The sequence below is a fragment of the Dermacentor silvarum genome, chromosome 2 (genome assembly GCF_013339745.2).
Source record: "Dermacentor silvarum isolate Dsil-2018 chromosome 2, BIME_Dsil_1.4, whole genome shotgun sequence".
Lineage (NCBI taxonomy): Eukaryota > Metazoa > Arthropoda > Arachnida > Ixodida > Ixodidae > Dermacentor > Dermacentor silvarum.
This window is the reverse complement of record NC_051155.1, coordinates 161,315,849-161,342,375: the sequence shown is the minus strand read 5'-3', so window position 1 is coordinate 161,342,375 and position 26,527 is coordinate 161,315,849. Positions and strand designations below refer to the sequence as shown.

General features: G+C 47.8%; 1 protein-coding gene across 1 annotated transcript; it reads right to left on the bottom strand.

Annotated features, from left to right (window-relative positions):
• Window positions 1–9,430: 9,430 nt before the first annotated feature.
• Window positions 9,431–26,141, bottom strand: LOC119441974 (uncharacterized). Its single transcript, XM_037706657.2, has 8 exons — window positions 25,900–26,141; window positions 20,763–20,832; window positions 18,286–18,363; window positions 18,133–18,186; window positions 17,431–17,496; window positions 12,590–12,732; window positions 11,652–11,834; window positions 9,431–10,943 (listed from the first exon to the last, which is right to left on the bottom strand). Exons 2-8 carry the CDS (start codon window positions 20,812–20,814, stop codon window positions 10,635–10,637), a joined length of 885 nt encoding a protein of 294 aa, XP_037562585.1. The 5' UTR covers window positions 20,815–20,832; window positions 25,900–26,141; the 3' UTR covers window positions 9,431–10,634.
• Window positions 26,142–26,527: the final 386 nt, after the last annotated feature.

Here is a 26,527-nt window from a genome sequence, read left to right as displayed (position 1 = left end):
GTATGACGCGAACTGTTCGAGTGACGCAAGCACCAGCTCTCGTGGTATCTTTGATGTACTGCGAACACTGCGCGAGGCACTATATTGCTAATGGGCGGTATTCGAAGTAGGACAGTAGTTTTCTTTTGTCAGTTAGCCTTTTTTTTTTCGAAAACCATCAAGTTTCAGAATAGCATCGTTTTTTTTGTTCACCTTTATTGTTACACGCAAGCTGAGACTCACTGAAATATTTATGAGCTGGTGTTTTATTGTGGCTTTATATCTAACTTTATGTGAGCATTCGTATGCATAATGCTCACTTTTGCGATAACCAACGGGTTACGTTGCTTAGGCGATGACTATTTCTCGCAAAAGAATATACGGCGACCGCAACTGAAGCTAGAATAAAATCAACCAATCCTATATATCAATTAAAATACGGTATGTTGAGCCCCCTTTTACGTCTAATGTGCAGTTGTTTTTGTGTCCACACTGCTTTATTTGCCCGTGGTTCCTTTTTGAGTCCACTTTTTAAAACTGATTCCGTGCTTGTACATGGTCACTGGAATAAATTAAAAAGCTTTACGTGTTACAAAAACCATAACAATGTTGGCGATCATGACGACATGGCTGACAATAACGATGGCTCTATAAATGTCTGAGATAGCCTGAAAAGTAACTCTATCTCTCGGGAAGTGAAAGGTGTATAGAACTTTTAGCGACACCGAATATACCGCGTCAGTCGTTAACGCAACTCCCCAAGATTACTTATGTGCCTCTATGTTCGCACTCTCAATATAGAAAAAGCACGTCAAGGAAAGAGGGGAACGTATATATATATATATATATATATATATATATATATATATATATATATAACGGGAAACTTTCACGCAATTAATCAACACCTGTGTGACATCTTGCACATTTTTTGCGCCAACTTTGATAAGCGCAGTGTCCAGGAAAACTGCGATTTCCGTGTCAGTGATCTCACTAATGTGCATATGACCTTTCGGCGCATACGAAGCAACAACAACAAAAAAGTCAGAGCCCTTCCACCAAGAGGAAGTCCGGCGAAGCTGGCGCTTTGGTAGGATTTGCTATGTTGGGTTTAGCTATATTGGGTATTTGCTATGTTGAATTTCGCTACAAAATGGTAAACCGACCCCTTCGCTACGTACTCGGGGAAAAGAGGCTTCGGTGCCGGCTCCGAGTAGCACAATGGGGTATTTTAACGCGATAGCGTTTAGGGCCCCGTGTCGCAGAAAATCCGGTGTCGGCGTCTGCAGTGGCGCCCGCGGCCGAGAAAATCGTCCCCAACCACGCTTAAGTATGCCCACGGAGAAAGAATAACGTGGGTATGCCACATAATTCCATCATTAATGTTGCTCATACCTTGTCTTGCAATCATGGCAAAGCTATTCCTCGGAATTTTGAGAATGACAATCCGCAAACAAATGTCATGAAACAAAACACCCGCAGCGCATGCCTTTCATGTTAAATCTCAGACTGAAGTATTAAAAGTGCGAAACAAATACGGAAACCTGAAAATTATGTAATTTCTTTGGCGCGGTTGTTGACTACTCCGGGATCGGCCCACGCAAGAGGCTGCGTTTCCACCAGAAAGCTCGCCTACGTGCATAGCGTTCACCGCCAGTGTTTGCCAGTAACCATTACGGTTGCATAAGCTGCAGTCGTCGGGAACCATGATAGCCAGCGCGGTTGTTGACTACTCCGGGATCGGCCCACGCAAGAGGCTGCGTTTCCACCAGAAAGCTCGCCTACGTGCATAGCGTTCACCGCCAGTGTTTGCCAGTAACCATTACGGTTGCATAAGCTGCAGTCGTCGGGAACCATGAGTAGCAGTCAGGGACCTCTGAATGCTATCGCGTTCCACTCTTAAAAGCGAAGCTTAAGCGTCCTCCCAATTTTTTAACACTAAAGCCCCAACCAGACGTACGCGTTGGAACGCGTCCGCAGGCGCCGTGTGCCTGAGAGAGATTGTGGTTGTGAAGAGGAAGAGGCAGAAAATAGCGCCACTTCCTCCTCACAACCACAATCTCTCTCAGGCGCACGGCGCCTGCGGACGCGTTCCAACGCGTACGTCTGGTTGGGGCTTTAGACGATGACTATACAATGCCTCGCCCTGAAAAAAAAAAAAAAACTGGCTCGACGTCCACGGGCGACGACGTTCTTAGCGCGTTCCTCACGCTTTTGAGCGACGTTCCCAGACAAGAGCCCTTTACCAAAGCTCTGTATGGGCTCATTCACACTAGGCCGACATGACACCCTTTTAGGGGCGAAGCTCCTTATAGCGGCACCCGTTCCGTCCCCGTCGTAGTAGTAGTATGTAACCAGTCTGAGAAAAATGAGAAAAAAATTCCGAAGCTGTGTCCGTAGCGCGGAATCGAACCAGGGACCCCTCGCTTCCGAGCGCGCGGCGTTAGCCCACTACGCTACGAAGCGGACATGGACAAACGCACCACGATGGCTATAAATACCCAAAATTAACGAAAGGCCGCGTTTCTAGCGCGTTTCTAACGCGTTTGTGCTAGCGCGTTACGGCCCGTGTAAGAAGCTGGTGTAAGACGCTGTGGCCTCTCCACCTTACCTTCAACGCGTTTCGAACGCGCTGCCCAAAGCGGTGGCAAGTCAAGTTCAAGTCGAGGAGCGTTTATGAATACGGGGGGTATACTCTCTCAGCAGTCATGTGATGGCGTCGGCAAACGCGGTGCACGTTCCGGCATGTGTAAATGGCTGCGTAAGACGCTGTGGCCGCTCCCCCTTACTAGAGAGTACTGCACGTTTCTAACGCGTTTGTGCTAGCGTCCCCTTAAGCGGGAGATCCGATGATTCCCTCCGGAGCTTCGCCCACTCATCATCATTCACCTCGTGGATCTGCTGTCATTTTTTTGGTCTGCCGACTATTGGCGACGGCGTTTTCCTTTCTTTAAACCGTTGGCCACAGCATTTGCCATCCTATAAACGGCTGTTGCCAACAGTCGGCAGACCAAAATCGGTGTCGTGTCAGCCTAGTGTGAATGAGCCTTATATACAACCAACGGAACTCCTTTGACACCCCACTCCTCCGTTGACCAACTTTTTATTGCGATAGAAATTCTATGGACACTTCAACCGGATTTCTGCCGTCGGCGTCGCCGTCGTCGTCGCCGTCGCCGTCGCCGTCAGGTTCCCTATAGATAAAATCTTCGCCGGGCGCCGTAAGCCCGAGCGGAAGCGTGCGGGGACGCGCGCTATCACGGAGAGCGAACGCACTCAATCTCCCACGCGCAAGCAAGCAGGAAGCCAGCGCCGGAGGGAGCTGGGGGGGGGGGGGGGGGGGCGCACTTCTACTCTGCCAGCAACCGCGCTCGTCGCTCGCTCGCACCGTCGCTTATCTCCACACGGCTCTTACCTTTATGCGCCGTGCATTCGCCGCTCAGTTTCCGTTGAAGCGATAGACCGCACGTACCTTCGCCCGCTGCTTACTGCCAGCGTTTTGACAGTCGTTGTCTGCAGTCATTCAGTGTGATCTATTCATGTTTGTTTGTGCGCGCTCACACCACGCTTGTTCATTCAGTTAGTAATAGTCGGGCCACATTTTCCAACGCACGCTGCACATGCAATGCTGCCCGGATCGGCAGTACAGCGCTACAGGTGTGTCCCTTCGCACGCGCTGCCCACGGGAAGCGCTTCTCATGAACACCACCGTTTCACAGGCGCCTTCTCGTGGTCATCGAGTCTCTCTTCATGTCGGTCTACTTACGGCGCAGCACACCTGCTTACTTAATCAGCTTATGTTTACTACAATTCATATTGCTACCAAAGCCGCTCACCTTACTTCGTATGGCATTGCTGTGTTGCTATCGCATTCATTGCTTCGCCCTTAGGGCGAAACTGTGACATTTTTTCGTAGACAGGTGGGATCCCTGAGAGAGCCGGCGGCACAGGCGGCCGAGGCCGGCAGGGCTAGGGAGCCTACATGCAACGCTGCATTGCATGTAGGCTCCCTAGGCAGGGCTAAGGAACATACAGGGGACCTTAGGCAGGGCTGCGCACATGCGCCGCAGTCGGAGAGCGGGCACACAGACGTTGTCCGTGTCAGCCGCCTATCTCTCCTCGCCATCGTGCCGCCACGCCACGCCCTCCTCGCCTTCCTTCCATTTATCAGCGGCCTGCTTGTGCCAATGCTGATGATGATAGTTTTTTCTTCACGCCGACACAATCATCGGCGACCTAGCTCTTAACAGCTTCGCTGTAATACCACCGCCCCTTCCACTCCGTGAAGATGGTCGAACAGCGAAGCTCTGTTAGTTACATCTAGTGTTACGAGTGATGCATGTGCATGTGTAGCACGTGATGTGAGTGAGTGGGTGAAATAACTTTATTGGAGGTCCGGCGAGGACGCGAACTCGTCGCCCACCCGGCTAGTCCCACGTCGGGACCAGCAGCACGTGATGAAATTGCGTAAACACAAGTAAACACAGATCTACAACACGAACTTATTTTGAAACATTGCGATTTGAGAAGAGGCAGCGAGTTCCGACGCTACTTGACGAGTGTGCGGTCGAAACCTGCCGAGACGCCACCACAGGCATCGGCTGCAGTCACGGACCGAGGAGGTTTCAAGAAAACCTCTTTGTCACGGACACCGTGTGCGTTCGGCGCGAACGCGGCGAAACGCGGACGGCGTCGGCAGCAGCTCTGCACGTGGCGCGTTATCCGAAAGGGCGCGCCGCACAGAAACAGAAACACCTTTTCTTATCGCTTCTCCTGTGCGCGCCCAGCGCGACCTCTCATTGTCCGCCTCCTCCCCCATCGCGCGCCCTCTCATTGGTCGCTTCTTCCCCCAGTGCGCCTCTCCTCCTCTGCAGGTCACGGGACCTGCCTGGTGCCGCAGCTAAACATCGCCTCGCTTCCCTTCCCTTCCCCCCCCCCCCCCCCCACGGCCTTTCGCGCGTCGGAAGAAGGCGCGTTTGCTCTACATATATGGTGATTGTAAAGGAGGAAAGAGACACCTTCTTCTGCAGCCCTTAAGGGAGCACGGCGCAGAACGCGCGTTTGTTCTCCGCCGTGGGTTCACTCCCCGTGAAAGCGCGCGTCCCTCGCGCCCTTTCACGCGCACATACAGCGTTCGGCGCACGGCGACGATTTCATCTCCATTGACGTCATACGGAACCTCACGGCGACGGCGACGCCGACGGCACTAATCTGCTTTGGAGTGTCCATATAATTGCTATCGCAATAACATCGTCGCCGCGCGCCATATGCGCGAGTGAAAGCGCGCGGGGGACGCGCGCTATCACGGAGAGCGAACGCACGGCGGAAAGCAAACGCGACCATCGCGCGAAGGGCCGTGGGGGTATGGGAGGGAAAGAGGCGGGGCGACGCTGTGCTTCGGCACCAAATGCGTATCTTGCAACCGGGCGCAAGGAGAACTGGCCACTCAATCTCCCACGCGAAAGAAAGCGGGAAGGCAGCCTGGGAGGGAGGGGGGGGCAGCTTCTACTATGCCCGGTTATGGCGGTCGCCCGCACCGTCTCTTATCTCCACACGCCTCTGACCTTTGTATGCGCTGTGCATTCGCCGCTCAGTTTCCGTTGAAGCGATAGACTGCACGAACCTTCGCCCGCTGCGGCGGCTGCGCTTGCTGCCAGCGTTTTGACAGTCGTCTGCGGTCATTCAGTGTGATCTATTCATGGTTGCTTGTGCGCGCGGACACCACGCTTGTTAATTCAGTTAGTAAGCGAATGTGTCCAAGTTTATGCAGCCGATAAAACTACTATCCCTATACTCCGAATAGCTCTCTACTAATTTACTATCGCAATTGGTGCTTCGCCTTTCGGACGAAACTGAGACATTTTTCTTCGCAATGTCTACCCCCATTCGTCATTGCCTATCGGCCTTGTCATGCCTCCCGACTTATCATATATCTCGGATTAATAAACATAAAGTTAGATGCACTGTCTGCAACACAAACACTGTCTTATTCCTTCATACGACACACATGCAACGATTGGAACCAACCTCCCGTCGACATGATGATGGTGATGATGATTATGACCTTAAACTCATTGGCACATACCCTCTCAGGGAGTTTGACCAATAGTCGGGGAGATTTTAGATATGTTTTAAGGGAAGAAAATTATAATTCAATACTTCTGACGAATAACTAAAGCCAAGAAAATACAAGACGATTCAGTAAACACTTATTGTAATAGAACACAATATATATATATATATATATATATATATATACATATAATTTCAGCCTATATTTATGTTCACTGCAGGACGAAGGCCTCTCCCTGCGATCTCCAATTACCCCTGTCTTGCGATAGCTGATTCCAACCTGCGCCTGAAAATTTCCTAACTTCATCACCCCGCCCAATTTTCTGGTGCCCTCGACTTCACTTACCTTCGCTTGGTACCCATTCTGCAACTCTAATGCTCCACCGGTTATCCATCCTACGCATTACATGGCCTGCCAAGCTCCATTTCTTTTGCTTAATGTCAATTGGAATATCGGCTATCCCCGTTTGCTCTCTGGTCCACACTGCTCTCATCCTGACTCGATCGTAACGTTAAGCCTAACATTTTATTGCGATAGCAATTATATGGACACTTCAACCGGATTTCTGCCGTCGTCGTCGCCGTCGCCGTGAGGTTCCGCATAGATTCCAAGGGCAATAAAATCGTCGCCGCGCGCCGTATGCGCGAGTGAAAGCACGCGGAGGACGCGCGCTATCACGGAGAGCGAACGCACGGCGGAAAGCAAACGCGACCGTCGCGCGAAAGGCCGTGGGGGTATGGGGGGAGGGAGGCGGGGCGACGCTGTGCTACGGCACCAAATTCGTATCTTGCAACCGTGCGCAAGGAGAACTGGCAACGCAATCTCCCACGCGAAAGCAAAAAAAAAAATGCGGGAAGGCAGCACGGGAGGGAGGGGTGGGGAGCAGCTTCTACTCTGCCAACAAATGCACTTGCACTGGCTGTGGTGGCGGTCGCCCGCACCGTCTCTGATCTCCTAACGGCTCTGACTTTTGTATGCGCTGTGCATTCGCCGCTCAGTTTCCGTTGAAGCGATAGACCGCACGATTCTTCGCCCGCTGCGGCGGCTGAAAGCGTTTTGACAGTCGTTGTCTGCGGTCATTCAGTGGGATCTATTCATGTTTGCTTGTGCGCGATGACACCACGCTTACAATTCAGTTAGCAAGCTAATACGTTCAAGTTTATGCAGCCGATAAAACTAGTATCCCTACTCCGAATGGCTCTCTGCTAATTTGCTATCGCAATTGATGCTTCGCCTTTCGGGCGAAACTGCGACGGTTTTTTTTTTCTTGCCGGTTCATGCAGGGTAATTGCAGGGGTCATGGTGGAGGGTGGTATATATATATATATATATATATATATATATATATATATATATATATATATAGTAACTGGATTTTTCAATGGGCCAAGCGTATTTAGGAAAATCAGAAGCACAACTTCGCGGTTATCTTAGGTTTATTATTTTCCCAACAGTTTCGGTCGGTGGACCGACCTTTTTCAAGGGAGGTCCTCCGCGTGCTTTCACTCCTCCGCGTGCACCTCCGCGTCCTCCGCGTGCTTTCACTCGCGCATACGGCGCGCGGCGACGATTTTTTTCCCTTGAAAAAGGTCGGTCCACCGACCGAAACTGTTGGGAAAATAATAAACCTAAGATAACCGCGAAGTTGTGCTTCTGATTTTCCTATATATATATATATATATATATATATATATATATATATACAATAAAACGATTAACATTTCATCTATTTCTCCATCACGCGCCTTTTCGTCATTATTTATTACGCACCTTCTACGTGATAATCCTGCGTGGTTATTTGATGTATCGCTAACGCCCCCCCCCCCCCCCTCCATTTTCTTTATTTTATACGTGTGGCGATGTCTGCAGTTTGTTCGATATTTGTGTTGTATTTGATGATTTCCCGCTAAAATTGGATAACAAACCACCTTTCCATCTGTTTCTATCCCAAATCGGCCATAGCCCTCCGTGATAGGTCAAAACGGCTCCAGCTCTGCCCATATTGGCGGCCGTCACGCCCATATGTGCAGACTGGAGCCATTTGGGCCTGTCACGGAGGGCTAATGGCCGATTTGGAATAAAACAAGCTGGAATAGTTTCACGTTATACGGCCATGTATACGCAAAGTGCTCGCGCAAGCTGGGCTAGCCAAAACGCTGTACTGGCTCCGGGAAAGCCTATGAGCAGCGCGTCACGGTGCGCCACCTTTTGAGAGTGCGACGGTGCATGTCATTTATATTCTAATAAGAATCTTGTGGTATGATGCTCCACGGACGGCACTTAACAAGTTCTAGTGCGCCACAAAAATTTTCAAAGGGGTCTGGAGTTATTTCTATGTCTTAATCGTTTTGCCCCTTTGTCTTATACAGACGCAGAATACCTATTTTGATTAAATTTTCTACAGTCTTTAACATTTATGATGCGTGCGTTATCATTATCTCGTTTCCTACTCGGCTGCAGACCACAGCAGATGCTTGCTTCATCGTTTCTATTTCTCTTGCTCATTGAGGATGATAACCCTAATTCTCATTCTTGACACATTTGCACGATTATCTTCTTCCTTTTTTATGTTTAAAGTAAAGTAATATGTAAAAATGGTCGCATTATCTTTCCAATCGCCAATTCTTATTTTGTTAGGCACTACTTTTCTTTTTCTTGATTTGCAGGGAAGAATAAAGCGGTGTCAAGAATAATGCTCCTGTGATTTTCTCAGCTGCATCGCTTTTACATTGTAATAGCTGCCCGTTTATTTAGAATGGTAGTTGTTACGTTCTAGCCGCCAGCGGCCAGCAGCTACGAGATGAAAACGAGACCTAGCTACATCGCAGGGCAAAAAAAAAAAAAAAAAAAATACAGCAGCATCTATGTTGGCAGTTTATTTCCGGTTCGTAAGTATATAGAATAGAAAAGAGGGAAAAAGAAGAGGGACTGTGTAGGAATGCGCCGAGAGGCGTTACTTGGTTAAGACTTGTTATCGTCAACAGTAGCCCTGACCGAAGTTTATTTTCGCCACCCGCCACATTATGTATTACACTAAAGACAATTCTTTATCGTCACCAAGACCTATTTCAGCTCAGTCATTCCAGCTCAATCATTGCGACCTATTTCTGCTCAATCAAGTGACGCCCCTGAAGATTTGGGAATTTTGCACCTTGCAAGGCAGAAATAATTAGATGAATGCTCAAACTTTTATCATCGATTAGAAATGATTATGATTGCTGTGGCCATATTAGCTACTATGTGCACCGCGACGACTGACCTACAGCTGTTCTTACGAATCACTGGAACGTATATGCCCTTCGCTTTACGAGTACTGGTCCAGTTTCCAGTTCACTGCTACCGCGTTAACAGCGAGATTAAAAGACACAAGGCCGAATGGAAACGATCAAAAAAACTTTATTTGGTAGCTCATGCATGTGGTCGGTTTCATGTAGCTCCCGATACCTAAATGCCCTTTAATAATAGTGCACACTTTTAACTTGTGCGACTTGTGCATATTGTCCCGCCTTGCACGAAGTAAAACCTGTCACGAAAAGAGATACATTACTTGTTGGTAAAAAAAAAAAAAGCGCTGGTATGCCAAATCCAGGTCGCCGGTTGGTAAACACTGAGCTCTGCAAAATCAAGCACGCTGCTTAACATTTAGTCAGCATTCACAGGTAATATTGCGTGCCATCGCCGAGACGTCTGCTCAGCTGAAGTCCCATTGCGAGATTAATTATGAAAAAATATGGCTTTTGATTTGTGCAGTAAAGTATATTCAATTATAAATTCAGCACAAGCAAAGGTAGACTCGCTGACAGCTCTAAGATTAATAAAAGACTAGTACGATACACTTGTGTGGAACAGCGCTAAGCTCCAACCACTTCGTGTAGTGGAGAGCTTCAATGATCATTGCTGCCACCACAGCGTGAGCATGCACTCTCTTGACTCGCATGACCAAAGTTTCTTATATCACATGATTGCGCGACGCACCTTAGACACAATGGGGTGTTGTGGACTGGTTCAATGTTCACAGAAATTTGCTGAAGCATCCGTTTACGTCCCTCCAGAAGCTCATTTCTGAGAAATATCATCGTTCGAAGTACGAAATCCCCACTGCAGGGTGTCTCATAAACCTAGCAATCTCAAACCAAGTTGTATTGGTATGCACAGTCAGAGCTAGAAGCGCGAGCTTCAAGTTAAAAATGAAGAGAAATGTTGAACCAAGTTAATTGTAAAGCTTCCACAGATAGAACTGAGGATGAGCCTATCCTACAATGACCTCGATAAAATAGAAAGGACGTTATAACAAAAGATATGTCGGAACATCACCTTTGACTTCATGTAGCGAATCCTTGCTACGTCATAGCTTTCAGCGGTGTCTTTTTTGCCCCCGGTTCATTTATTAATATGTATTGAAGAAAGTAGAAATGCAGTGCGTTCGAAAATAAACTAAAATTCATCCTGGCGACACTTCTGGACTTCTCCACCAGAAGACAAGTTTTCGCAACGTAAGCCAATTAAAACACTGGGAAATCCGTGAGCACAAAATGACGTCATCGGTACAGCGCCATCTCGACTGAGCAATCTTGTGTACGCTTCAGGCCTTCGGCAGTTCCGTGGTGGCGATGGCTCGCCCCAGGAGCGGCGCGTACTCTTCGTGCATGAGGGCGTCCAGCTCCTTTGCCACATTCGTGCGCACGTGGTGCTTGAAGCCCCTGTCGCGGTCCTCGTTGAGGCTCAGGTTGGCGCCGTGGGCGACGTCCAGACTGACGTAGTCGATGAGGAACGTGCGCAGTATGGCCTCCTTGCCCGGCGCAGCCGTCGCCTCGACGCGCGCCGTTCCGCTGCGCACCACCACGTTCACCGGGACGGCCTTGATGGTGCCCGCCAGGTCGTCTCCTTTTGTCTGCAAGAAGCCACGGCATCGTCCAAAGTATTCGACACGGCATATTTATTTTCAGCTTCTCGCAGCAGTGTTGCTACTCGTTTTCAGATAAAAAGACGAAGATAGGAAAGAAATTACGGGAGGTAAGGAGGTGGCGTCGCGTTAGCTACACTGCACTGTAGAATGGGGAAGTGAGAAGAGAAGAGGGCTGAAGCTAGACAAGAGGAAGGGACGTAGATATTCGCATGGGCAAGGAATGATGCCGCTCATTCCAAGACGTTTGGAAAAAACGAAAAAAAAAGAATTGGTCTCAGAAAATGCAGAAGTGCATTGAAGGCTTTATGAGCTGGCTGGTGGCGCGGGGCGAGGTCGATGCCAAGGTAATCAAATAATGCTTAGAAGAATTTCAGTATTACTGGCTGGTTTAGTGCGTATAAATTTAGCTCACCGTTCTAAACTTACTTGGGGTTTCTCTTTAATTTTTCTTGAAAGGCTACATTGAAACCAACTAAATATTGTCTCTAATTTACTGTACTGAAACACTACCTTCTTCAAGCAAAAGCTTAACGAATTTTGAAAGAGTAATTTGCCATTACGAACAGATATAGCATGTGTATTTGATGTTCGTTTAACACATACGTGTGAGAAAAAAATATGTATACTCATGTTCTGCGAGGACGTAAGAGCACAACCGACAAATGCGCGTGCGAAATGTCATTGCTGACTCACCACGGCGACGAAGCTGGCCGTGATGCCACTGAAGTCGAGCGTGCAGCTGACGCTAGTGTTGCGGCCCACGTGAGTTGGCTTGTCGCAGTCACCCAAGCGTCGGATGCCGGTGTCGAAACCGCGGAATACGCCCGCGGTCATGTTCACCTTCAAGTCCCGATTCGTGAAGCCCGTCTTCAACACCTATAGAAAGCCCGTAGGCGGTAAGGGCATGCTAAGCGGTCTGTTTTTGGCATGCATCTTTTGACCGAGCAATAAACCTTATTTCACGGTGAAATTTATTCGTTCCTACTCTACGGTTAAGAGGTTGTTTTATCAAGAAGCATTTGTTTAATGACGTTCGCATCTGCAAGATATAAATTCTCATAGATATCTGTGCTCTGGCACGTATATTTTTTATTGTCAAACGTTTGTCTGTAATGTGTTCTGAAGCAGAATCCTTAAAAAAAAAAGGTAAGTCGACGGGCTCTCAGCTGGATGAATGGCAGGGATGCCCCTCGACGAAATTAGCCAATGTACTTCAATAGCGCTCATCGGCAATTCCTTCGATGAGGAGTTTCTTGAGTGGCGCCCTTTCGCGCTCTTGCCTACACGTACGCGCTGAAGGTGTTGAATTTCTTTTGAAATTCAGTTTGTAGCCCCATTAAACACAACGGGGTTTCATACACCATAGCATAGCCGTCTTAATCACCTGTTATCAGTATTATACTTTCAGTAAAGCAGTACGTTTAGTCATACTCTAACATACTACAGTGGTGCTCACAATGTCTTCGGCAGTTTTTGGCCTTGATCTTGTGCGAGAAAAATCATAAATCATCATTACAACGAAATCGTATCACAGAAATCGTTCCGGGGAGTAACAAAAACACAGTGACAATTACAGTCGAGGAGTGGCAGTGCCCCTTCACTCGGTGGAGGAGAACACCATGAGCGTATACCTTAAACTTGAAGAACGGAATCACTGCCGAAGGGTACAGCCTAGGAGTGGCCTTGAGAAGTCGCAGCATCTTCTGCTGCACGATGGTGTCCATATATGCGTTGGCATCCCTGATCGTGCCCCCCGGTAACGACGGGGAGGACACTGCAGAAAAAAAGAAAAGAAATATGGACATGTATATGTAGTGAAATGGTTGGTTATGGCGTATCAAAACACAATGAATGACAAATGAATTGCGTAGAAATTATGCATCTGAAACGCACGTTTTGGAATCTGTGTGAAGAGAAGCTTTCGTGATGCGGTCAATAAAATGCGTCACTAAGGTTGTCACGTGGGCCTGTTGGCATGCCATTAGAACGTACAACGTGGCGCGTAAAAGACACGGACAAAAGCAAGAAACGAATTATTATTATTATTATTATTATTATTATTATTATTATTATTATTATTATTATTATTATTATTATTATTATTATTATTATTATTATTTGTTTTGAAACATATAAACACTAGACGTAAATGGGGAAGTGAGGAGCAGGCTGGCAACTGCCACCTGAAGGGGCACAACGCCTTTCTACTCTTCAGAAAGGAGGAGACAGAAACATAGAAATTAAAGATAGGAAGAAGGGGATGGAAGAGGAAAGAAAGAGCAAGATGACAAATCTCAAAGAATTAAGCAGAATACACACATAACAGTTCACACACAGTAGCACCGGCCACTGCAGGTCACGCCACTAAAGAATGTCGAAATAGAAGAAATAGTGTCTGAGATCCCGTCACCCGCAAACAGAAATAGGCTACAAACGTGAACCTAAGTTAGATTCTTTCAGAAATGTAAGAAGAACGCGATGCGACTGATCGCTTCAAGATGCACAAGCACTGGGGTACAAACATTCGTCGAGTGTCGTACACCGCAGGCCAAGGAGGTGATAGTCCCTCACTAGCGACGTGCGCTGCGGAATGAATGCGGGACACTCCAATATCAGGTGCTGAAGTGTCTCGCAGCAACCGCAGGGCGCACACGATGGACCGGCCGCACGTCCTTGCCGATATAAGCGTTTGCACACGTTCACACACCGAACTTTAGCTTGAGTAGTTGTGCTGTAGCGGGACGAGGCAAACCTCGACCGCCAACACGGGGCGAATACCCTCGGGCGCGCGCACACACACACACGCACACACACACGCACGCACACACACACACACACACACCACACACACACACACACACACACACACACACACACACACACACACACACACACACACACACACACACACACACACACACACACACACACACACACACACACACACACACACACACACACACACACACACACACACACACACACACACACACACACACACACACACACACACGCGCGCGCGCGATGTGTGTGTGTATATTTTGTTCATTGCTTTTGTCCGTGTCTTTTGCACCCAACGTTATATGTTATAATGAAATGCTCCAAGTTTGCCCATTTCATTCCTGCGTCCTTGGCGTAATGGAAACTGGCGCGCGTGCGCATGTTCTCTCACGCAACCGTGATAGAGAACGTGACAACGCTTATTTTGCATCGTATTTCCCCATTTCTTAATATTTATTTTAAATGTACCACCTACTTCTTAGCCAATGCTCCGTTATGGGTATGCGCAAAAAAGTATCATCATGAACACGCGTCGTTCTTCTCAAAAATTTAGTTGGCACGATATTTAAAGCCCGCTTCTAGGCCAATTCCCTGTAATGGGTATGTGCAACACCTCCTAGATAGCACAGGGCCTGTTCACTGCGATCCGTGACGTCATGCTATTTGACCCAAAATTTTCATTGCCAAGGCTGGCGTGACGAAATCATTGACGTCAAAATCACCGCGGCTTACTTGGAAGCATCCCCATTAGATTCTATGGCAGTCGGGTCAGATAGCATGACGTCATGAATCGGAGTGAACAGGCCTTGTGCTATCTAGGTGGTGTTGGTATGTGCCATAGTAGGGAAATCATCATCATCATGAAGACGCGCATCTCAAAAAGCTAGTTGGCGTGGATACAATGCACGTGCGACTGTGCCATAATGAAGCTCCTGGGGCTTTCAGAACGATTGGAAGACGTGTGCATACGCGAATCACTCCAACCGTTCGGAAAAGTTACATTAGTAACTGGAGAAAGTTGGCGTGTGTCGAATATGGAGGACACGAGGACGTTCAGAAGGAATACGTGTGCATACGCGAATCACTCCAACCGTTCGGAAAAGTTACATTAGTAATTGGAGAAAGTTGGCGTGTGTAGAATATGGAGGACACGAGGACGCTTAACCGATATGTTGTGCTCTCGCCTGCAGAGGGCGTCACCACATCTGTTCACTGTCTGCGGCATACAGAGGCTCGATCGTTTTGATCCATAGGAGACCACCTCTGCGTCTTCATTGCCACAGAGTCAGTCACATCCGCCGGCATTGCCGAACGCCTCGTTGTGAGAATTACCCCCCCCCCCCCCCCCTTCAGACATTCTACGAAGAGCTGTGTAGTGACGTACGCCGACAAGCTACACCACTGCACTCGACCACAGGATGATGCTGTGCAGAAGCATATCATGGATGCCACAGAGGTCCTTGATGCGAAAGGTGATCTTCCAGCAGTTAACACTGTTGAGCCAAGCACAGTGAATACGCCAGTACCAGCTGATGCTGAGACAACCTTCGTTGAACCAACTGGGAAGAGGGAGGATAATGGGTGTCAGAGTGAGCAGCTGCCGCTTTGTGATTGCGAGTCATCTCCAGACGTGGAGCAAGCCAACGATCAGAATGCCACTACTGAAGCTGTTACAGCTACGACCACAGCGCTGCTGATCAACCACACATTCAAGGCCACGCACCCATCCATGTCGAGGGTGCGTTTACTGGCCTACACACAATGGTGCCGAAAAGCCATATTTCATGTTAACCATGCATTTGTTTTCTCTTCTACAACAAGGTAATGTTGGTTCTACTTTGTTAAAGGGGTCCTGAACCTCCCCCCCCCCCCCCCCCTCCCACGGGCTTGGTGAAAAAAACATTGTCCGCGGATAGCGTACGCTGCAGTGAACATTTCAGCCAAATTTTGCAGTCGAGCGTGACGCGTGGAGTTCGCAAGCGGAGCGCGAAGTCACCTTTCTTGCACACGCTCTCTTTTCAATTCCTCACTCTTTTCTGGGTGCTTTATTTCGTCATAAAGCGTCCGGAAAACGCGGCTGCTATTGGCCAATAGCTGACGTCAATCAAGACGATAGCCTGGTCAGACCACACGCATGCTTGCGGGCCCACGCTCACTTCTGGCAGCTCCTGGTTACACGCCTTCGCAGACTATTTGATAGCACTTCAAAAACGCGTAAGTTGGATGTGGCTACTATCCATCGGTCAAGCTGGGGAAGGACAAAGTCGGTCCGCACCACTCAGCATGGTCAGACTGGAGCATTTGAGCGCGACCACGCACTCAAGCACTGTCGTGCATAAAGCAAACGCTGTGCATACGCACTGCAGTTGCATGTAGCTGTGGTTTGTTACGGAATGTAGATGCCGCCGCCGCCGCAGGGGGCCGCCACGAGTCCGCTGGCTAAGTACAATGCGGCTCGCGTCGTAGGCGTCATAATGGGAAGTAGTAGCGCCCAAGTTTACATCCAGAATCAAGCTTGATCTGCGCGCCATGGTGACATTTAGAAGGCGGAGCGTTGTTGGCCCGCCCCACTCGGCCGTAGCCTTAGCAGCGAAAGGTATTCAAGAAGGAGGAGAGGCACCGCGAAAGGGGTATTTGATTGTCAATAACTCCACTTCAATTGAACGCACTGAAGTACGTTTTGCGGCAGAGTATTTCTGAAACAGACTGACTATTTTAACTTCAAATGCCTTTCTCCACTTCGATAAAAAGTGGTTCAGGGCCTCTTTAAAGGAGTACAAAGGAGTATATGACGTAATAGTTCAGCTATTCAACTATTACGTCATATACTTGGCTTTGCTTCGAGTTGTCGACAAATTCGACTTCGCCCTGCCATCTGCTAGCCGCCTGGTTAGCTCAGATGGTAGAGCGGCTGCCCCGGAAAGGCGGTGGTCCCGGGTTCGAGTGCCGGACCAGGACGAATTTTTCTTCAACTGCGAGGCTTTCTTTCGAGGAACCCGGTTGGGTTTCCATTGTAGCAAATTGCTACTTTTGGGCGGATGTCTCAGTTTCCCTCTAAAGTCTTTATATCTTGTGTCGTTTTGCTGTTTGTTGCATTTCTTAAGCGATTGCGTATAATATTGGAGATATTGAGGAAGCTCCGACTTCCGAAGGTCTGTCGCATGTAAGATCCTGCAGTCATGGGTGCAATCTTAGAATTGTCAGACTGGAAGATGTCTGAGCGTCCGCCTCCGAGAGCAAAAAAAAAAAAAAATAAATAAAACAGACCGAAAATAACGTGACAAAACATTTAAAAAATACTTCTTACAATTAACTACCCGCTCATTAACGTACGGGCCAGTGCCATGCCCATACCCCAATCATTATACAAGGAGAATTATCGAGGCTTTCCGCATATATATAAGAGAAACTCGTACTAAATCAACCCTCTCTTGACCTATTCCAAAAAGAGATTGAATGTGTTCCAGGCACCTTGCTTAATATCTAGACTTGTTATCGCCTTTCTTTCTACATTCTGTTCTGCATACACGCATGTGAGTTGAATATTTTGACGCTTTCCAATTAAAAATAAATCTATTGTGTGGCGGCGCTCCTCCACGTGTCAGTCTTTACAATCGTCAACGTCTTAATTTCGCGCTGTAATTTCGAAGCCGTGGATGCATCGCTTAATAAAATATGACGGAAGACTTACCGCTGGGAATTGGCCTGACTGGCCTGAATATGCGTCTCGGTGGAACAGGAGGAGGCACTCGAGGTACTGCAAGAGAAAAACCAGGGAAGGGAGAAGAAAGCGACGGATTCGATATGACCCAGCGTGTGAGTATAGTGATCGATCGGATAAAATTGAAAATTCTGGCAGATAGTGTGTTGCACAGACTTCTCTACAAAGATTAGATCGTTCAACAATCAAAGTAATGACAAGAGGTGATATGAAAAGCGTTCCGTCAATGAAGCACATTTCGCAATCGTGCTCGTCAGTGAGGAAATTCTTGGTAACCAGTGCACAAAAATTCTAGCCGCTCGCGAGCCACAATGCGGGCCGCTTCGTTTGCGGCAAATAAATAACAGCATGCGCAATTGCCGAAATAGCCAAGTCAAATCTGCGGAGGCTTAATTTACTGTCAACCTAATGACGGCTGTTCTCGCATAAAAAGGTCAGGGAGGTGAGTGGGGATGATAAATCTGACGAATTCTTTTAAACGATTCCACAGACGTACCTATCACACTACAATAATTTTTAATATTTAAATTTATAATAGATATTTTCAAGATTTATATTTGTCCAGGTAACAGTAATCATTGCTCAGCGAACAGGTGTGATTGCTTTGAGGCTATTTTCTCCTTTAAGAAACAATTGAGCTTTTTTTTTTTTCGCGTATGGAGTAGGACTCACTGCTCGGTCTGTAGGTGCTTCTTGGTCCTGTGAATACGGGTGCTCCGGGGACACCTGCAAGCGAGATACACAATGAGTCAAGTGAGTACTACAGCCTGCAATAAACGATAAGACGCCCCAAAGTAGAATGATGACTAAAAAATAAACACGAACGTGAAGGGTCGTCATCTTCTAGAAGGTCAAGGAACTTGTAGAGGGTGTCCTCGTAGCGCTCAGTGGTGGTGGACGATCCTGCCAGAGTGATTGACCACACGAGGGGTAAAAAGAAAAACGAGAAAAATAAATAAATTTGGTCATATTAGACATCGAAATTGGAACAGAGTCATCGCTGAGATCCTCATGACGTCAGAGCCTACAGCCCTTACTGTCGGAACCTGATATATTCGATAGCAGTCTCGTCTTTGCGAAATGCATCTCAATTACCTTACTTGGCATAATACTAGAAACTGTCGGGTCAGGGTGTAACTGATGGTGAGCGCTTTGGGTTGTGATGAATCGCCTAGTTTATTGGGCCGGTTTGCGCAAACTTGTGCGTGAAAAAAATATGAAAGAATGTAGTAGTTATCGGCTGTGTCGTTGTGAAACTTTCTCACGGAACGCCGGGAAGTGGCAAGCGTTCTGCGGAAGTTGTTGACGGAGACATTACCTCCACTAAAAACCATTTGAACTAATGCTTATTTAATTATACGGCCCGCTTTGTCCTTGTGACTGTAAGCGACATTTGCCCGAAATGGATGTGTTAGCAGGGAAAAAGAGAGAAGGTTTAACGAAAGGGTGGCGCAGAGGTGGGCCGAATGATATCGGTATCTGACCTACCCCTACACGTAAGCGGAACCGGAGAAGAAGGGAAGGTGTGACGTGAAAAAGATTGTATTAGGCACAAAGACCGGGGAGAGGGGGAGGGGACACGCATTGTTAATACCTATTTCCTTGCGGGTGTAGTACTCGTGTTCCTACTGCTTTGTGGGAATAGAAGTTCCCCGAGTCAGAATGGCTCATTTTGTGGCCTTTCATGCGTCGAAGTTTGATTGTTGTTTTGAGGAAAAGAGGCAACAAATAAAAATTTCTATTGTCATCCAATTCTATGCTATGTGAAACATTTATGTTTATGAGTGAACATGCACTAGAAGTTGAGCAAATTAGTGTACGGTTAACGAATATAAAAAAAGGAGTCACCAAACACTTAAGGAGAGTGAAAGATCGTAACTCTTAGAGGGATAGGTTTGCAGTACTTTCTAGAATGCACCATAGGAAAGTAGAACTCAGTAGGAAGCGATCCTTGTACATGAGATAAAGTCTTTAAGGCTTTCACAGTTATTACAATAAATATTGTCGTAACCGACAAGTCAATCGGGCAAAGCCGAGGCAAGCTGCTCTCACTACAGCGTGCATGTGTGTGCGCACGCGTGCCTGTGTGTGTGTGTGTGTGTGTGCATGCGTGAGTGCGCGTGTGTGCGTGCGCGTGTACGTCTGAGTGTGCGTGCGCGTGCGTGCGCGTGCGTGCGTGCGTGTTTGTGTGTCTGAAATTTATCAGCGTTCAGCTATGTTGTGGAGTTGGGGGGGGGGGGGTGTAAAAGCGAACAACTATAAATGTGACATACATTTGGGATGTAGTGAGTTTCGTTTTATGTTACCTCGTATTCGCTTACTGAAAATTTGTATAAACAGCGTACAGAAACCGGGGGTAGAATTCAGAAGTCTCTACATTCGTAAGCGCTGTTCGCCACTGACCAGCAAGGTTCGTTAATGATTTGTTTTAAGAACGCGCTGACTTAAAAGCACTACACGAAGAAACAAGACCTAAACACAAGTTGACAGGACAACTCCGTCTTGTTTCTTCGTGTAGTGTTTTAAAGTCAGCGCATTCCTGAAACAAATAAACATTAACCAACATGCAATATTTATTGCTATGTTCGCTAATTATGTTTGCAGCATCATACTTATCTTGAATTTACTCTTACGAACAATTCTAGCACACGAGATTTTTTTTTCTGTATACCGGCCCGGATGGTCAACGGTACAACTGAGTTGCCTACATTATGTAACAAATGACACTTGATTTACTCAACTGTTCGCTGTTACCCCAAACAGGCCGTTCTTTGTTCGTGAACGTCAAGTGATTTATTTATGGCTGCCAAAATTTTCACCCTGAAATGTCGTTTTTGTGCAGCAATCGTTGAAGCTACAGTAAAGGGGCTCCATACGTCGCCACGAAAATACACGCACTGCTGTGGGTAAAAGAAATAGATCCTCCAGATCCAGAAAAAAAAAGAAAGAAAAAAAGAAACGAGCGATTTGGCATCGCTTGACGGGACATTTACCGTCAATTTTTGTTAAAGGCATAGTCATATGCCTGAAGTATATTCTCAACTGGAAACGACCTATGACATATTTATTATAGCTGATGCGAAAACTGACGTCAACACTGGAAAACTGGAGGGATATCTGCCGCTCCTCGGCACAAGGGTCCACTTGGTTTGTATAGTTGTATGAATCGCTTGCTAATGCACAGCTCTGGCGTTAGCGTGAACGAGGAGGTCACACAAACGAGAGACCGCAGTACGTCAAGCAGGACTCCGAATATTTCCGACATGGTTCAAAATGTCATATAACTTTAAAAGAATGCTTACTTTGGCTGCTGGCGGTGACCACTGCGAGGCAGAATACTAGTAAACGCAGCATTCTGGGAAAGTGTGTGCTCTATGAAGAGAACGGTGAGGACAAGTAATTAATGTCCATTGTTTGAGCACGCAATGCACATACAAGTCAATAGTGCTGAAAAGTACGAATAATGGCAAGGGAAATGCTTATTTGAATCAGCGTGTAGTATGGTGGTGGCGCAAAGAGTGCGTACAAGCTGTCTTAAAAAGAAAAAAAAAGGAGTTTTGGTGTCAGGAAGGAGAGGTTTCAGCGTAATATGTGGCCGGATATACAACCACAGTGCATCAGAAAGTGCAAGATGTATCAGTGAACATGCTTAAACTTACAGAGCATTTTTCTGAAAAGTCTGTTTGAACTTCATTGGAGAAGATAACATTGAATGCTATTGTGGTGAAAAGGAAGACAAACACTTGTGATTTCAGATATTGCGCAATACCTAGATGCCGGTGGCGCCACTGTGCATGCAGGCGCAAATTTTATTTATATGTTTTACTCATATTAGTCGACACTGAGGGCGGCCATTCATTAAAAAAAAAGAATTGAAGCGTTCAGCAAAGGTACCATAAAATTGTGTCGTCAAGGGCATTGTCCTACAAGTTGGAACGTGTTTTTTTAGGTAGTTTTTGTTAATGTAATTTGTTATTATTCTTAAGAACGGTGAATAAACGTGATAAAATTCTACTATTCAATAAAAGAGCTAATAAAACGCCACATGGGAATATCTTATTTCAAATAACACTTTCATGGGAAGTCTCACATTAATAGTGTTTGAAAGCTAGCGGTTTGATTAAGTGAACACATTTTGCCCCACACAAATTATTGAATTGAATTGAATTCTGGGGTTTTACTGTGCCAAAACCACGACCTGAGGATGAGTCGCGCCGTAGTGGAGGACTACGGATTAATTTTGACCACCAGGGGATCTTTAACTTGCTCCTAATACACGGGACACAGGCATTCTTGAATTTCGCCCCCATCGAAATGCGGCCGCCAGGGCCGGGATTTGATCCCGCGACCTCGTGCTTCGCAGCGCAAAACCATAGCCGCTAAGCCACCGCGGCGTGTATAACAATTATGCGAGAATTTTTTTAGGCGTGTATGTGGATTGGGTGGGGAGGGGTGGTAGGCTTAGGGCATCGTCATTTTTTCATTGGGCTTCGATTCATACCACTATATTTAGTACTTGAAAACCACTCCGCGCAAAATGATCGTATAGAAAAAATTGCTAAATTCAGCATGCTCCAGCTCTTGGAGAATAGAGTCGATAAAACGAGCGCACATAAACACAAACGCACATGCACACACAAACATGAATACATTTTGTTATTTTATTTCGTTTTAACAGCGAAGCTGTTTAAGCTTTCCGTAAAACGGTGCTCGTCGATCGAAAAAACATCGCTGAACGATGACGTCACCTTGCGTTGCCTAGCAACCACCTCGCGAAGCGGCGTGCGCTTCAACTCCTCTCCGTGCCATGCACATGTTGCCTTGACATGGGACGTCAAGGAGAGGGAAGGAGAGCATGCGCGCGGCACGTGCTATGCTCGGGAGAGAGAAAGAGAAAATGACAGCGAGAGAGAGAGAGAGAAAATGTAGCAGCACCAACGAGGCAACGCGCAGAGCTGCTGCCTACGCCGCTCGCGTTTCCCCGTTTCCCCGCGTTCGCGCCGAACGCGCGCGGTGTGACTGCAGCAGGCACCTCTGGCGGCAGCTGGGCAGGTTTCGACCAGCCACGCTCCGGCAGGTGTGGAGGCGCAGCTTGGCCATGACGTCACCGGGGAGATAAAGCTCGGAGCCGCCGCGACGGCGGCACAACTCTAGTTGACTCGGTGGCAAGTACATGTAGCCTTAACATGAGACGACCAAAGAAGATACGGACACCGGAAGAAGAAGCCGCTCATATTAAAGCGCGTCGCTCGGCCAAGTGAGAATCCGCGTGTCGGCGGCGAGCCCATTCTGAATACTGTGGCTAGCAGCACTCAGCATTTCCTAGCAAAACTTAGCCAAGCCTAGTAAAACCTGGAAGAAGCTAGGTCGATCACCAGCTCCGCTGTTTACTCCAGCCTTGCACCACTACTGCAAGCTGCCCACGTTTTTGCGTCGCTTTCCTCTCTCCTACCTATTCTGTATTTTGTAAACACACACACATGTACACACAAACACACAAACATATACGTTGTAGATGTGAGACTATATTCGCGCCGTGTCCCTAGGCATTCAGGGATTGACGGCAATGAGCTGGCCCATCGGCTCGCCCGTGACACTTCTAACCGGGCACCGTTGATCACCTGGCCCAAGCCATCGGAGGACTGTGGGATACTCTCCCTGCGCCGCACCATCAAGGAAGAAGAAAAAGAATGGTGGTATTCGGCGCGAGCTCGCCTGACGCGGCACCTCGGCCAACAGCCAATCACGAAGACACACGGGTGCTGGAAGAGTGAGCAGAAGAAGAGAAGAAGGAAGGTGGTGTTCGGGATGAAGGGAGGCCGGTCTGCGGAGTGGACGAAGCGAGGTTGTCGGGCTGCCCATCGCTAAGTGCTCGCCCCCAGCAGGCCATCGCCTTCATCACCGGCCTCCTCCATGATCGGATGAGACTACTGCTGTTTCTACTTCTCTTCCCTTCCTCACACCTTTATCTCCCACTTCCCCTTCCCCTGACGCTGCGCCGTGCTCCCTATTGGGCAGCAGAAATAGGCGTCATTTTGCTTAATAAACCACTACTACTACTACTACTACTACTTGTCGGGCTGCGGGTCCGAGCCTCAAGACTTGAAGAGCACCGGGCGGAGAAGCGAGGTTGTCGGACTGTGGGTCCGAATCTCAAGACTTCAGGAGCGTCGGGCGGAGAAGCGAAGCTCTCGGGCTGCGGGCCCGAGTTTCATGACTTCAGCGACGATCCGGCCTCTGTCCGACCTCCAGTCTTTGGTGTTTATGGGTCCTGGTGACATGGTGCTGAAGGCAAGCCCTTCCTACTCCCCTCCGGCGACTCCTCGGCCGAGCTGCGGACGATCCTTACGAAGCAAGCAGCGTCTTATCCTCACGCGACCAACGCCCTGCAGCTGACTGGCCGTCGCAACGCCGCCCCGTGCAGCTGCACCGACGCATACATAGTAATGGTGACCGGTCACGGACTTTACTGTTTTATACAATTGTTTATTATGTGAGAACATCTAGAATTGCGTGAATGTTTCTATTAGTCTTGGTATCTTGCTTAGTTGGTTTGTGTGTGTGTGACGGTTTGTGATATTATATGTTCATGTCTCGTTAACAATCGACTTCGCTGTTTCTTTTCTCCACTGCAAATTAGTCTCAGTGGTGGCCAGAATAATTCGAGCCATGCAAGTGTAAATACACTCCCGGGAAAACAACCCCACGCTGACTTGGGAAAACCAAACCATAACACCCCCTCATCCATCACTCACTGTGCCGGAGGCTCGCCTTCTGCGGCACATCCAAATGAATACACTGGTTACCCCCCCTCCCCCCCGTCTGTTTCTCTATCGATATCGATCCGAGCCCAGCTGTCCCAACTGCCCCTCTACATATGCGGACCTATCTCATTGCCTTTTCCACTGCCCGGCTGCTCAGCAATCGGATTCCTATAATCCCCCTTCCCTTTCCATCACCACCTGGCTCGACTGGCTTGGCGCTGAAGGCGAAGAAGAACAGCGTAGACTTGCCGCCCAGGCGGTTGGTATGCTCAGCCTGTCATCTTTGCATATGCCGACCAGAAGCACTTCTTCTTCCTTTATTCAACGTCATCATAGTTCTTCCCCCTACCGTTCTTAAGACAAATTACTCGCCAACCGAATCTTCCTTAATTACTCGTTTTCCTGTTTAATTTTCCTAGTGTTTTAGTTTTATTATTGCATATTTCAATGTTATTCTTCTTGTCACATTATGCTGCCTATGGAAATGATGTGTTACAATACCGCTTTTATAAGCCTCAGTTTCTTATAAAAAATACTTGGGCTTGGGCTAGATGGTTCATGCCGATTCTGCAGTCAAGGCTCGTCTTGTAAAAAACGAAGGGCGAGAAAGCGACATGTGCAAGAAATGGCGAAGAGAATTCAATCTCTACGCACTGCCTCATTCTTAATCAGCCAGCTAGTGTGCGTAAGTGGGCCTTTGCGGTTGGCCCCACGATCATGGGCATCACGGTCAACGCAATCTGTTCTTCATCGATTATCCGACGTGCGCTTTCTTCTGACACATAGGTAGCTTCGCAAGCGGCAGTGTCGCGTCCGAACACAGATCAATGACAGAGATCAAACATCGTTCGAAACAAAATTTATATACCATTCTTGAGCCAGAAAATGTGCCGGCACTGACTGGATTGTAGTCTGTTAGGTAGAACATTTGTCTCGCGACCGAAAGTACTTTAGTCGACATATGGTTCGACTATAGTAGGACACTATATTTTTTTTGCATTCCTTAATCTTGCTTCCTAAACTGCCGACCAGTGATCACGTGCGGCGTTTCGCGACACTTAGTGAAGCCGGCGACATTGACAATCCTCTTAGAGATAGTCAACACCCTGAAAGAGATTGTTATACACTTCGTTAACTCCACCTATATATACGCAATTCATGCGTTAAATTAAGAGAGTTCACCTTCTACAACGCATATTGTAAAAGACACTACCTGCTTACGCAAATTAGTAACTTTCGGATTTGTTTCAAGTTCTGCCGCAATTGAGGGTGTGTCTAACTACAATAAAAGTGTTTCCGCGTTGGTGTGATGAAATTAACTACGGACAAGCCTTGCGATAAAGAAGAGAACAAGAAATAGTGTTTCCTTCTTTCCTAGCGAAGTCGAACAATATTATTTGAGTCGAAAGACTGCGACAAATTCTCTCCTTGCAAGGTGTTATCAACATGCATACAAAAGAGGGCGTACAAGCCTATACACTCTTCAAGAATGTCTTCTTAGAAACGGAGGCAATACTGTCCTTGAAAGCGAGGCGTGATATGCGTGCACAAAACGCCACAGGCGAGGAATTTCTTGTTTCGCAGCAAGAAGAGGTAGAATCATCTGCTAACAAGGTAAGGAAAAAAAGAAAGAAAGAGAGAGAGAGATCGTGAGATCCTGTAACCATGAACTTACAGTGCCGCTTCGAGATATCGACTGAAGAAAACACGGTCCCGCCGTGGTCACTGTGTTTACTCCTCGCTGGAGAGTCCTTGGCACTGCGACTCACGTGTCGATCGGAAGCCGGCGGCGGATGTTGGCTGCCATTCGTGCCGCGACAGCGACAATTCTGGCCGCTCGGCGGCGGTGTCGACGACGACGACGTTCACGACGCGGCGTGCGGAGAGCACGCTTGTTGGCGAACGGCCTCAAGAAAACCGGTTGCGTCGTAGAAATACGCCTCCGAAGCGAACGAGAAAAATCGCCGCCCTCCTCAGCGGCCTTGGCTGCGACAGAACGAAAGCGAACGACGCGATGAGTCGCGTGCGCTGGCATGCTTTCGCGCGCGGGCATGTCATCGCTCACGGTGGGACGTACTGCGTTTGCCCTTCTGGATCCATTAGTAATACGATTGAAGCAATCGTTCGCGTGAAATTGGAGGCGCACGTTTGCATATTCCGAAGGGCTGGGCTTGTCTGCTCCCGCGTTCCATGTTTGGGTCTGCCTGCACTGTTGGTCTGGCCCTTCTCAGTCATCTCGTCCTCATTTACTCATCAGTTACTTTATTTTCATTTACTTTCTTTCTTTCCGTTCTTTTTTTGAG

Coding starts and splice junctions, on each gene's coding strand:
- LOC119441974 (XM_037706657.2), bottom strand. CDS start 20,814: ATGCTGCGTTTACTAGTATTCTGCCTCGCAGTGGTCACCGCCAGCAGC. Junction 18,364..20,762: donor GGTCACCGCCAGCAGCCAAA/GTAAGCATTCTT, acceptor TCACTCTGGCAG/GATCGTCCACCACCACTGAG. Junction 17,497..18,132: donor AAGCACCTACAGACCGAGCA/GTGAGTCCTACT, acceptor TTTCTCTTGCAG/TACCTCGAGTGCCTCCTCCT.